At 39.6% G+C, this 14,024-nt stretch overlaps 1 protein-coding gene across 1 annotated transcript in view; it reads right to left on the bottom strand.

Annotated features, from left to right (window-relative positions):
• The window catches only part of dock1 (dedicator of cytokinesis 1), a 143,726-nt gene that overhangs the window by 45,151 nt on the left and 84,551 nt on the right, over positions 1-14,024 (bottom strand). Inside the window, exons 28-29 of the mRNA XM_008314107.3 lie at positions 5,482-5,583; positions 3,335-3,429 (exon numbers count right to left, since the gene is read on the bottom strand). Of these exons, the coding sequence (XP_008312329.1) occupies positions 3,335-3,429; positions 5,482-5,583 (197 nt within the window). The remainder of the gene's footprint in view (positions 1-3,334; positions 3,430-5,481; positions 5,584-14,024) is intronic.

Below are 14,024 nucleotides of genomic sequence, written 5' to 3' on the forward strand. Positions count from 1 at the left end.
CTTTTACAGACATCAAGGTCTGAGTACGAGGCACTGGAACAAAAGACAACACCGTCTAAATTCTTTTTCCATTGTTGCGTCATCAAAAGGAGGCTTTGATGCAGGTTTACAAGAAAAGACCAAACCGTTTCACTGCGATGTGAAGTATCAATAAAGATAAAGATGCATAATCACATTAGCGTTTCATGTTAATTGATTTATAATGTATATAAAAGAAGAAACCAACGCCAGAGGGCGCGTAATCAACCAAGCAGGACATTAGCGAGGATAATACCTCTCTCCTGCCAATTAAGCATGAGCGTTATGGCCACGGCCGGCTGATGGGGAGGAAGTGGCAGCAGTAGCTAACCAGGCTGATGCTCCTGTCTGCTGGGTAATTAGAGCTCATAAATCAGTTTACAACCTGGAGGAAGTGGGAGGCGATGGGTGAAGAAGAAGGAGTGGGAGGAAACAACTCCTGTTACTGCTGATGCCCATCTCGTTAGTGATGCTATCATAATGTGCACAGGCATTTAAGAGGTGTGTTTTCACTGCCTGGGTGGCAATAAGTGTGTCTTTTTTCACAGACGACTCACTGTGAGGAATAACTGAGAGGATGGTGAGCTGATGGCTCATTTTTTGCTTTTTTTTTTTTTTTTAATTATGTCCTGAAGATCCTTTCTGTGTGTTTTGCACAAAGTGCTGAGCCAGTAACAACCTTTGCTCTGGCAGATGCTCTGTTTATACCAAATAGTCATATTAAAAAATATAAAACCAGTAAGATAGAAAATATCCATCCATCCGACCGTGTCGTATTAATGATCTTTGCAGTTTGTAAAGGTTTATGAGAGGTTTCCAAAAAATGGACTATATACCATAAAAGTTTAAAGTTTTAACTTGAAACTTTGCAGCGTTTCACTCTGACCACCACCGACCGTTGATGTGTTGGAGGTAATAGTGCTTTAAGTTTGTGTTTCTGGGGTTTTCATCTGTCCAAAAACAGAAAGGTAAACATCCAGGAGCAGCTAAGAGCACAGCTCAACGCTGCAGCCTCAGAGATGTGACACTTTAAACTGTGCAAAGACATGCACTGAATTTAATCAGCCTCCAGTGCTGTGAGACTGAGAAAAAGTTTGCAGCAGAAACAGTAGCATTCGCACACACATACAAACAGGTGCACTATCACACGCACACGTGGCTCCCTTTATTCTTACAGGTTTTAAACACAGCTTTTACAGCTCTCTCTGTGGAGATGAATGGATATGTCACCTCAGGTCATCACCGTGTGAAGCAGGAAACATCCGATCAATCCCATTCTGAAGGATTTTGACAAATGAAACACTGTTGTGTATTTATCATAAAGCCAACAACTGCACTCTTCAAACAGGCAGGTGCAAAAAAAAAAAAAAGTGTGAGATGAGTCAGACTAGATGGACTGATTTTTCATTGAGTTTTACAATGATTTAAGTTCAACAGGCGTATGAATGCACCAATCAGAATGCTTAATTAATCTTCTGGATTGTCACAGAGTCAGCAAAAAGTAAAGGATTCAGTTTTAGTATTGGAGAAGAAGGAAACACACTGGCATCCAGAGACAAAAAGACATTTGTCCCCTCCTCCAAAACGTTGACCACACCCCCAAAAAAATAATTGTAGACACAAAATAAATCATTTTGAATAATATAGTAATAGTCAATAAACACACAACACAAGAAGCGCTAACCTCAAATGCAAAACAGTGTGTTTTTGAATTGCTGCCCCCTGGCCCCTCCCTGCCCCCACCCCCTCTTTTTGGGGCCCTGTAGTGATGATGAGTATGAGTTTGTGTTGTGAATTATCAGGTGTGTACACTGAATGTAACCAGGTCCAGGTCCAGAACAGCCTGTTTTGGATCTTTCAGCACCATGGACAGCGCTGCTTGTCAGACTGCTATTTTGTCATGTACCCTCCACGAATTACTGTTTAATATATATTAAATTTTGATTATATATGTTACCAACCCCAACTTAAAATCAGTTGCTTCTCAAAATGTGGGGCGGGGCCTCCAGGTGCACAGGGCTAACTTCTTGGGGACCCAATCAAGGCAAATTAATTTAAGTATGAAGAGTTCCGTTAGGCAACTGGATGTGAAATTTTCTCAAGATGTTTCGCCTCTCATCCAAGAGGCTTCTCCAGTTGTAACTCACAGTGTGGAGGACAACTTCACGTCCAGTTGCCGAATGGAACTCTGGAACCATGACTTGGATGACTGAGAATCTTCGTAGACAAATTAATTTAATTTTTTTTTTCTTAACAGGATCAATAAAAGAACAATAAATGCTCTGACGTTTTACAAAGGAAGACCTGATAGTGCTAACAAAGACTAGAAACGTTAGAAGAACAGAACACTAAGATAAATGCTTCTTTTATTTTTTTTAATCTCTTTAAAGTTCTCGGATTTTTAGCAGCATTCTTTTTTCTAAAAAAAAAAAAAAAATAAGAAAAAAAAAATTTCGTGGTCCAAGGACTTTTTGCTGTTTTCCTTTTGAATGCACTTTTTTATTTAGAAAAGTTGTTCTTAACGTCAGCAGTGATTTAAAGTTGTACTCAAGTGGGAGGTGTACAGTGGTGTCTTTACGATGTTCCTATTCTGACAGTACTGCTGTAAATTAAATCAATGAAAAATCAAAACATGCCTTAACTTGAGAAAATTCATATTCAGTGACCTTTTTTTACACCATGTTGAGCCTGTGTGTGGAAGCAAACTGTGCTGCGACCACAGATCTTTGCCTACTGCGTGCTGTACATTCACATCTACATGTATTTTTAATGAAGCATGGATGCTGGTGGGTATAAAAAGATTTGCTTTTGTTGTCAACTAATTTCAGTTTTTTTTTTTTATCATCAACATCATAAAAGGCTTTCATGGCAACAAAATATAAACTCTTATTTTCATTCACTGCCTGGACAAAAGCAACACCTCCCTGACATCGATCAGCGTCGAGCACCACACATTTGTTCTCCTTTTTAATATAAATATGTTTTGAAAAGGTAGCCAGTCAAGGTTTACATTAATAATACAGAAGGCCACGGCAGCGCAGCAACAGCACGGACTAACTTTTGGAAATTAAGGAGCAGCACACGGGGATGCATCTATAATTCATGTGATTGTTTGCATTTACACTGACTTCTCGTCTGATTGGTTCACCACTGAGGCCCTGTGCCGATATTTGCATGGAGAGAAAACATTCTTACCCATTTCTGACTGCTGTTCCCTAGCAACAACAGCGTGTGTGTGTGAAGGGGGGCGGGGGGGATGCATGATTTATACTTGTGCTTGTGTAGGTGCATCTGTGTCCAGCAGGGTGGTACTTACTTATTTTGCATCATGTTCATTATGACCCAGTCTGAGGGGTAGACGTTTTTCCCAATGAGATCTTTAAACATGATAAACGTTTCCATTAGGAAATCCTGCAAGAGAAAGACGAGGTTTTCAATATGAAAAGAGTTATTCTTTGCCATTCTCAGATAAGAATAAACAGCAGATAACTGATGCAAGTTTGTGGCTCGGAGGAACAAACACCTCTGAGATTAGTTTATGTCGCATTGGTGCAAGAAATAAAACCAATCACAATCAATCTTCTTCCAAACAGAATGTCTTTATCCGACTTTAAAATGTCCATGTTTAGGACCAACATCCTGCAGTTAACGAGAACTCGTATCGGAGTTTTACAACAATCATGCTGTGAAAAAGTGCACAGCTATAACGAGAAAGAACTGCTAGAACTTTGTTCCGAGTTTGCATCAGTTCGGTTGCAATCATTTTCTTACTGGAATAAATTGCACGTTCCAATGCATAATTCTCGTGCCAGGGCAAAGCTACAGCTTTCTGTCTCTCTGAATGTCTGAATCCGTCTACAGCTCTGCACACCACACACAAAGGTCAAAAATTATTTCTTAGCTTGATTTAGCAATAAGTGCAGTGTCAAAGCTTTTGTCACAAAGGAGAAAATAATTGCAAAAAAATTCAGTCATGTTGCTATTTTTGTTTTGTGTACTTGTCCCACCCTTTACAAAGAATAATAATTAGCTGAAATATGTGGGGTCACGACCCCAAAGTTGAAAAACACTGACTGATTTCCACACAGACTTTAGGAAGATAAGGGAATGCAGTAATAGCCTGCAGTACTATAAACACACAACTTCTTACACTAACAGGTACACAAAAGAAAACATCCACAGTGCGTATCATTAACGCCTCCTAAAGCACATCGTAATAGCTTAATTCGTACTTTCACTTGTGCTAATAGATGCTCTGCAACTTTTCCTGCAGCAATTCTCACTCGGTCTCCTCGGATTCTTTCCTTTTACTCAAGGGGAAAAAAAGCAGATTATACTTTGACTCCAGATTTTGTTTTAATTTACTCCTGAATGTTACCATTCCTTATGGATTCATTTTCTGGTGTTAGCTGTGTCGGTGCCAGCTCCAGCGTAACATCTACAACATAAAAATTCATGTTCATCTTTTCTTAGCTGAAGATGATCAAAGCTGGATCTCTGTCAGAACCAAACCTTAAAATACTGCAAAGCTCTTTAGGGCACAGTTGGTTATGAGAGCTGTGCGTGACTTACACCAGCTCAGGAAGATCCAGCCTCGTGACATAAAAGTGAACAACTCTAACGCAATAATGAAGGCTATATACTGCCTTAAACGTAGTAATGAACTGTACTACTTAGGAGGCAAAAAGCTGCGAACAACAGAATGATGTTTGGCAGCTCAAATCCAACTTAGCCTTACTTGGAATAATCAAAATTTTGTCATTGAAATACAGCCCAAAGTCAAACGTCTATATAAAAGGCGCTGCTGCTTTTCTTTTTTTGTTAATTCGTTCTTGCTCCTCCTGCTCCTTGTTCTTTCATTTTTCTTCTTTTCTCTCTGTTGCTTTTTCTTTTTCCTTCTCTTCCCCTCTTCTAACCCTTAGCTGTCCCTCTGATCCATTTTCCATCCTGGTCTCGCCCAGTGTAAATTTCAGCATCTTGGTCTTATCTACTGCAGCTCAATCCTCTCTCCTTTAGACACTGTCTCTAACTTACACACCATAGCAGGTCTCAATACAATCCACTGTTTTTTTTGCTGCTACCCCTAACACTTACTTGAAATCGCTAAATCCATAGCGGATTAAAATCATGCTAACTGCTGACTGCAGATACTGGAGAGTTATCACTCTGAAGGAGGAAATAGGCCTGAGCTGAAACCAATAACACCAACAGGACTGAACAAGCTAGAACTTGTTGGCTGCAAAGACTGATCATCGTCCCTCAGGACTAACTCTTGTTAAGTGTGTGAGAAAATACAGCAAGTCTTTAGTCTTGTCTCTCACAGGACTAAAAAAAAAAAAAAAACTGTAGTTACAGCTTTTCTTTGGAGGGAATAAAAATCTAATTTAAAGCCTATTCCTTGAAAAAGATTAGGACATGCCAGTGCCTAAGGTACAGTATCTGACAGTGAGGAGCAGTACTCACCACCACATCACTTCTTATCTTGCCAAAGGTGTTGATCAGATGAGCGTAATGATAGTCGTCCATCTGCCTCAGCGTGGCAGTCATGCTGGCCACGAAGCTCCCCTGGAGAAGAGAAAGAGGTATTTTCAATGCACAATCAAGTTCAAATTGAAGGCTGAGGACAGAAAGACTCTCCCGCTCTCTTTTTCACTCTTCCTGTGTGATTTTGATGGATGCTAACTGGCCCATAGATTGGATCTCGGCACTAAAAGCAGGCCTGGCCTCCGAGGTTCGAAAAGGTGGAGGCCCTCACTCTGGCAGTGATCTCATTAACCCAGCGCCCTCCACTCCCATGCTCTTTGTCTCCACTGATTATAATTCCTGTGTGGTCCATGAAGTACTGTCTTTACAACACACTCACTGTACACGTGCTGCAGGAGGCTGATAAGGGCAGCCAAATGTGTAACAGGCTCCTAGTGCTGCTGCTGCTGCTGCCTGTGCACAGTCACTCCACAGATGTGCTCAGAAAGGACTTTACATGAATTGATGTGAAGTAAGTAAGTGACATTAAATTAAACAGAAAATCATATAGAAGATGTTTTAGGGAGTTTTTAGTGAAATTACTTAAACGACGTTGAACTTCAACTTTAATTTAAAGCAGAGTCCCAGACCAGGTATCAGAAGAACTCAGTGTTTGTATTTAATTATTTTACGTTTTCATTTTTAAACTAGACAGATTTTCTTCCAATTACAAATGCTCCTGATACATTATAAGGCTTGTAAAAATGAAAATATTTGGACAGATTTTTCTTCAACAAAAGACAAGCTTTCTGCTTCATTTTTTAAAAGTATATATGTATGTGTAAACTGAAATAAACTGAAATATTAAATATAGTTTGGTATTTAAAATTGTGAAATAAAAAAATATATATTTTATTATAACAAACCAGACTAAATCCCAATCTTCACTCTGAGTTTTCAGACACTGTTCACCCAGTCTGATGTTAAAATTATATGTATTGTATATATTTGTTTTTGTGATCAGAAAATCAGATGAATATCAAATAATACCACAGGTTTGATTGAGTATTCAATCAAAAAATAAAAAAAAATATTAATGTAAATGCACTCATTTTAATCTTTTGTTTTCCAAATTAAAAGCATGAAAACGATAAAGAAGATATAAAGTAAAATTCCATAAAGTAAAGTAAAAGTCAATTTGAAGCTCACTGTCTGAGACGATGTTCATTAATTACCTTAATTACACATTTAGGTGGCTGGTTTGATCTGACCTTTAGCTAAATGACCTAGTACAGGCAAAAATATTGGAATCTGACAAAAATGGGAAACAGCTCCCCCTCTGTTACCATTGTATTCTGAACTCTAAGGCAGGTGGTAAAGTGACTTCCGCATGAGTGATAATTCCCACCTGCCGCGCCGTCTGTATTGGAGTGGGTCTGATCTAACTGCACCTGAAGTGTGACACGAGCTGCTCTGAGAACAAATGACAACATTTCCAACCCATTTATATAAAAACGTATCAGGCGAGACTAATTACCTGAACAAACCCCAAGTTGCGTACATTCATTTGGCAGGAGTTGCTAAAATGAGGACTTTCATTCACAAAGCCTCATACACTGATATAACTCTCGCTGCTTCACGAAAACGTAATCCTCTAAAGGGATTTCGTTTCGCTGCAGAGTGGCTCCTTGAGCAGTAATTAGGCACCGGCCACTGAAACACAGCACAGTCTCACCTCACCTGACACCGCTTCATAAAGATGTGTGTTTGTCATGACGACGCAATTCTCACAAAAGATTTGTTTTTGGTTTATTTTTCATAAATCTCCAGTATTGAAAAAGTTTCCTTCAACTTGTAGTAGTGGTACAAATCCAGGCTCTACCTTAACCCGATTTAAAAAAACACATAAAGAAATCAAGAAGAAATTGAGGCATGGAGTTTGCAAAGGAAGAAAAGCCTCTCTCACAACACACCAGCCAGCCAATCAAATGTGATTGTGTATGGTGCGGCTGTGACACACCCCAGAGCGTCTGGGAAAAGGCATGAGCAAAAAAAAGCCCCATCATTTGCCCACTTGACAAAGTCACAAAATAAATGGAAGATACAAGACACAGAAAAGGTCAAAAAATCATTAACACGGCAGGTGTTTTGTGGTGACTTGTTTGTTTTGTAGCTTGAAGAGTGACTTCATTAAATTTAAACGTTACACAGGAGTCCGTGAGGGAAACCATACTGAATGATGGACCAATAAGGAGACGTAAACAAGACTAACAGTTCCGACAGGACAGGAGCTGATGTGGTTAACGAACATTATGGGTCAATAAACACCTTGATATCTTTAAGACTGAACAAAAAAGTATTTGAAAAAAAATACTTGAACCTCAAGACATTTTGAAAATAAATTGAAAAGAAATAATTTTTTTACCTATTAGACTTTGATAATCGCTGTAACGTACCAGATCTGGTAGAAATGATACTTTTGTCATTGCTGATATGAGAGAAGAAAGAGAAAAACACTTTCTTCCATCAGAATATTTAAAGAATAACAGAAAGCAATTTAAGATTTTTCAATTCTCAGAGGAGTCAGAAACATCTGACCTTCATGAAAAATATTCTTAAAAACCAAACAAAAGGCTGAACACACACACACACAGAGAAATCACAGATCCCTGCCTTTACCAGATGGCCAATCAGATACATCCCTAATAAAAAAATGAAAAAGCTTGGATTAAAGGGAAAGATCAGAGCCATCATTCCAATCTCCAGCTTGCATCCCTTTGATAATTCATCTCACTTTGGCGTGTGCCAGCACAGAAGTAGAAATGGATGTTTGCTGTAGTTGTTAAGGGTTGCCTCACGAACGGGGCATTGTTTCAAGCTATAATTAAGCCAGACATGCTTGTCTCGGGTGAAGAGCAAGTGAGACTCGATCTGTCTCCAGAGGAGCGAGAATCAGGCCAAGAGAAACTCCAGGAAGAGGGAAATTAAGATCCAGAGGGGCCTGTGTGCCCCCTGTCATTTTGTGTTAGCTTCGGGCCTGAAACAATATGAAATTTACAGACTGATTATAACACAAATTACATAAACCCACAACAAACACACACCAGCACAACGCCCCCTAATGTCAAGAAGGAGAGCTAAAGACAGCCTTCTGTTCTCACAGAAGTGATCACTTTACTAAATAAGACCAGAGGTTTTCCCTTAAACAGTCACTTTCAGTAAAGACTTTGTTGGCATGACGACCAACAGCAAACAATGGGATCACAATTAGTATTCTCCTCCATTTGCCTCATCACTTCAACAGGCATAAAGCAGTACTGGAGAAGAGAAAAATTCCACTGAGGTAGTTATAGTAACTAATGTAAGTAACATTAAATGTCATCATTTACAGAACATACTGTATGATAAGGTAAGAAAATGAAGATAAATATTTGAATATTTATTAACAAGTGCATTATAGTTTTCAGAGCTTTTTTTTCAAATTGGAAGAATCTGGAGTTTTTGGGGGTTTTTTTGCCAAAAAGAAAAAAAATGGTTCTGCATTAGCAGAATTCTGCATTGGCAGAAAAGTATGTGATGACGGTGCAAGGTAAGAATGAGATAGAGGTGTGCTGTGTGTTCTGAGTGACAGCTGGGTTCAGTTTGAAGACAGAGCAGTGCCATGGATTCTCTGTGATCTGTCTCTTTATTGTGACTGTGACTGACAGTGAAAGAGGAAAGCCACAGATGAATGCACGAATGACAAGAAGAAGAGAGTTGACATGAAACTGAAGCAGACGATCTGTTGTGTAGCCATGAGTAGAATCAGATTAAAAAAAAAACTAAATACCACAAGTAAAAACACACACACTCACACCAAAGCAAAAACAACACAGTTGGTTCCTGCTGTGAGATTCAATAACAAGCCCACTTGGCTCCAGCTTTTCACCAACAAGGTGGCAATAAGCAGGTCAGCCAACAGAAATGAAGGAATGGCTTGTTGGAGGCAAGCTGGAGCCATTCATGCTTGGTTTTCTCCTTCAGTGGCGTTGGAGTAATACATGACGATGTCCACATAAACACTTCTAACTACGTGACAGGAAAATAACAAGCACAGAAAACCAGAGCAGCCAGCCATGAATGTGACCCCTCGTGCCACTCATGCAGAACTCCATTCAGACTGACTCAGGAGAACAGTTTCTGCACAGACAAATCAGAGCGTCAGCTCCACAAAAGGGCCACCATTTTACAGGAAACCTGAACCACTTCCACCTGACAGCTCCGTGCACGTCTGAAGTCATGTCTGGTTTATTCACTGACGAGAAAACACATGTTCACGACCACTCACTGGTCAGAGTGTCAAATCCTGTGGCTGGACTGCTGGACAAGACCCTTGTGTTTGTCAATAATGTGTTGTCATGTATCAACACAATAACACACTCAACTCAGCTATGTCTATTTGTTAGTGAAGGTCGGATTGGGTCGAGAGTTTCCCTGTCAATGACGGTCAAAGCATGTAGTGTACATAACACAGTGGTTTCCCAAACCTTCACAGATTCCTATTATTGAGCCTCCTCCTCTACCTCTCCCCTCCTCCCCCTCCTCCCCCATGTCAACACATTCAAGGTAATTGCTTTAAATCTCCGAGGAACATCGCTGAGAACACAGTAATTGTTACATCGCTGCTATTCTCATTAAACAAAAGAAATAAAATTACAGTCAGTGCAATTTCCTCACCATGACACCAATAAAATATTGAAACAAAACCTTATTTGTGCCGCGCAATAGCTCCCCGTACCACACGTTGGGAACCACAGGTCTAACCAATCTTCAACCAACCTTTTGATTCTGTCACTAATACACACTAAATTTGACATGAACACAAACGGTGACGGTAAGAGTTGAACCCATTAGCCTTTTTTAACGTCTAGGTTCTTTGGTTTTTAAAGGAGACGCTGACAGGTCTGCCCGACGTTATACGAGACTCAGGCAGCACTTCAATCCGCCTGTCGAATGAAAGGGGCACGCATAAAGAAAGTGACGCACAAATCTCCGCCTGTGATTCATTCATTTATTTATTTATGTTTTGTTTCTGAAGGGTTTAAGATGTGGAGATGAAACACGGACCCTTTGTTCTACTTAATGAAAACGATTGATTCTTACACAGACAGGACACTCCTCTGTTTAAATCAACACAGTTAATCAAAGGTGCAACCCTTAACTCACAATGAAAACATTTTGAGTAAGTCTTACTCAAAATGTTTTCCAGGTGTCAGAAAACAACAGAGTTTGATAACAATACCACCAAAAAAATAGTTTTCCAGTTCAACACAGGCATGTTGAGACATGAACCAATCAGTGGTTCGACGTGAGGCTGACAGCTGTATAAGCTCGGAACAGGCAGCGTCATTATTAGACGACTCCTGTCACCTTTAAATCCCCACTGACGCTCGTGTAAAAATAAAAACCAAACACCTTCAGCACATCATTTGATTTGACAAGATTAGGTCGCATAAATCAACCATCATCATAATGATTGTGGTTAAAAAAAAAAAAAAGAAGACATTTTTGTTTTACTTTTCATCTGATACACCCACATGTTTTGTTTACAGCAGAACACAGCTTTTTGTTTTTGGGTGTTGAAATTTTTTCACACTTATTTAAAGACAAAATGTTGCCTGTTTGAGAAAATAAGGAAATGTGTCTTAGCAAAAATCTGTCCACCAGTTTACAAAATTGTAAAAAAACAGATATGATCTATGATTACAAAAAAAAGAAATTCTACACACAATAATGTTTGTGTCCTGTGCTTTTAACCCAGCCAAAGAAATACACTATCGATTAGTGGGCTGCATTTGAACTACTCATGGAGAGGAGGGGGATTTTTGGTGCTCGTTCAACACATCGTCCACTGCTGGTCATGGGACTTGAACAGGAAATCCTCTGACAAAGAGCTCCATCAATCTTTGCATCTGATCTTTCAGCACCGAGGCTACACGATCATTGCCACATAAGTGTATTCAATCATTTTGGATTTGTAAATATAAATATCTATTTAGTTTTTACATCATTCCTGATTTACATCTAGATAACCAATAAATATGTTTTAAAATCTCAGTACAAAATGGCAGCAAAAATATGAGAAGAAACTGGGTCTGGTTGTTTGTTTGACAGGGGTGTTGTATATTTAATGCACATGCAAGAGACAAGGACATCCCCCGGGGACTTTGAAAGTAATGAAATCAATAGGAGAGGAGAGACACAGAAGTGACTTGTCCACTGCCACTGGTTTATCCATCGAAGAAACTGTTTGCTTACACAAGCAGATCGTAGAGCAGCCTCCAATAAAAGAAAATGGCCCGGTCCAACCTGATGTCCAGTCCACAACACCTCCCAGAGGAGATTTATCCTTTAAATGAATGCCATTAACCCTGGGTTCAAGTCCGACACATTTGCCAGGCAGGGAGTTGTTGCAAGGTGAAACCCTTAAAACGCCGCTGAGCTTTCTCCTGTGACTAAATCCTCCACCACGCAGAGCAACAAACAACGCTGGCCAGCAGATGTACAACTGTCACGTCAAAATGAGAAGCCAAAACTGGGTTATGAGGAGTCAGTCCTCATAAACAGGGTGTTGGGGAGTGTAAGGTGAGTTGCAGAAAAGGTGAGGTGAGGCAATGATCAGAAAATGTTTTTTTTTTCTCTCATGTCATGAAAAGATGGATTGAAAAACCTGGGGTGAGGGAATTCTCTTCAACTTCATCCCTTCCTCCTCTGCCTCCTCCTCCTCTTCCTCAAAAGTCTAAAGACCTTCTGGCACAATTCCTCCATAGCTGGACCGACTTTCAAGTTGCTGCCACAAATTCAGTTATGAAATGTGCAGTCACAGAGATGTCAAGGATTCTTTGGCTGGAGTTTGAAACCATTGTTTCACAAATAAAAGCAGCCATTGTAACCAATATCACTTGTCGTTTCTTTTAAATACATTTGTTTGAGTGATTTAGCAGAGACTAAGAGGGAGTGTGAACGCAGATCAATGAAAAATGTCATTTCTTAAAGACAATAGGCCTTGATAGAATTGAAAATAATGAGAGAAAAAGAAGCTACTTTCTCTGGATCTGTGCCGTCAGTTCACTTTTCCTCGATGCTGATGTGCTTTTAACTGTTAGTTGTAGAACACTTTCATCTAAACATGTTAAGTTCATTGTAGGTGACACTGGAGATGATACAACTCTGATGCAACCGACTGGACAGTCCAACCGTCAATCACACCGTGGCTAATTATTCGTTTTAGTTAACCTTCTACAACTATAATTTTACATAATTGCCACTGGGTTACATATTGTAAACAAGACACTATCGCCTCGGCAACGGCAGCCCACAGCATGCTGGAGGACGAAAGCAGGGATTGAATGGATATTGGTATCGGCAGACACTCCAAGTTGCAGTATTGGTATCGGACATGAGAAAGTTGTATCAAGCTATTCCTGATATAAACAGAAAGTCATAGAAATGTTCAGCCATACTCAGATACTCCATACTGTGCATAGTAATCGTGTATAAGTCTCACTGCAGTACCTGGTCTGCTTCTCTGCTCACCATGTTTACAAAACAGAAGCAGGGAGCCTCATGTAGATACTCTTTTTTTTCCTGCTGGGGTCTATAATGGATTATTAAAAATTTCTAGCACTCAGGGCTCGGCCAAAAGGCCATCACCGCTGCCCAGCTTGTCGGAGCCTCAGCCGACAGACTTCTAACGTGTTTGAAGGGACTGCACCTCATCACTACCATCCTTTCTGAACCACACATGCATCCAATTAGGGTTAAGAATTACTGTTCCATTTCTCGCTGCACCTCACAGAGCTCATCGCTGACATTACCTGCCTGGATCTCAGGCGTCAGCACAGGCTGAAAGATAACTGTTCCCAGAGCTGCAGTGATTACTTGGATAACTGTTCCCAGAGCTGCAGTGATTCTAAGTGTTTACTTTCAATCTTCAATTTTATTATTATTACCTAAGAAAGTCTTCAGGACTATTTTATTCATGGTTTTGTCATCTTAGCCTCGAAGTTGTGCAATGTTTTGTACAGTGGTGGGAAACATTAACTAGTATTTAAACACATAACTTCAAAAAGTACACTCTAAATCTCTAAAGTTCCCACTGAAAAGATAACGGAGCAGTGACCGGTATCTGTTGTGGATATAAATCAAATGTCCATAAAAGATCCCACCATTTCTGCAGGACACAAAACTCTCACAATTGACAAGGGTGCAACAAAATCAGTTTAGTCTTCCTATTCACATTCATTACCAAACCAAATAATAAATAATGTGGATTAAACTCATTTACAACAAAATAAACTGGTCTTCAGAGAAATAAAACTAATGAGGAACTAAATAATAAAATCAGAACAACTGCGCCAGGTGTGACAGGTTCAGGGGGGAGAAGAAGATGATTTTTTAAATTAAAAAAACAATTATTTTCTTGTTTTTGATTTACTAAAGGTCGCCCTTGAATTTAATTCCACAAACCTGTATCTCTGCATTACATATAGAAATACACATTT

This window comes from Cynoglossus semilaevis, chromosome 8 (genome assembly GCF_000523025.1).
Source record: "Cynoglossus semilaevis isolate Cse_v1.0 chromosome 8, Cse_v1.0, whole genome shotgun sequence".
Lineage (NCBI taxonomy): Eukaryota > Metazoa > Chordata > Actinopteri > Pleuronectiformes > Cynoglossidae > Cynoglossus > Cynoglossus semilaevis.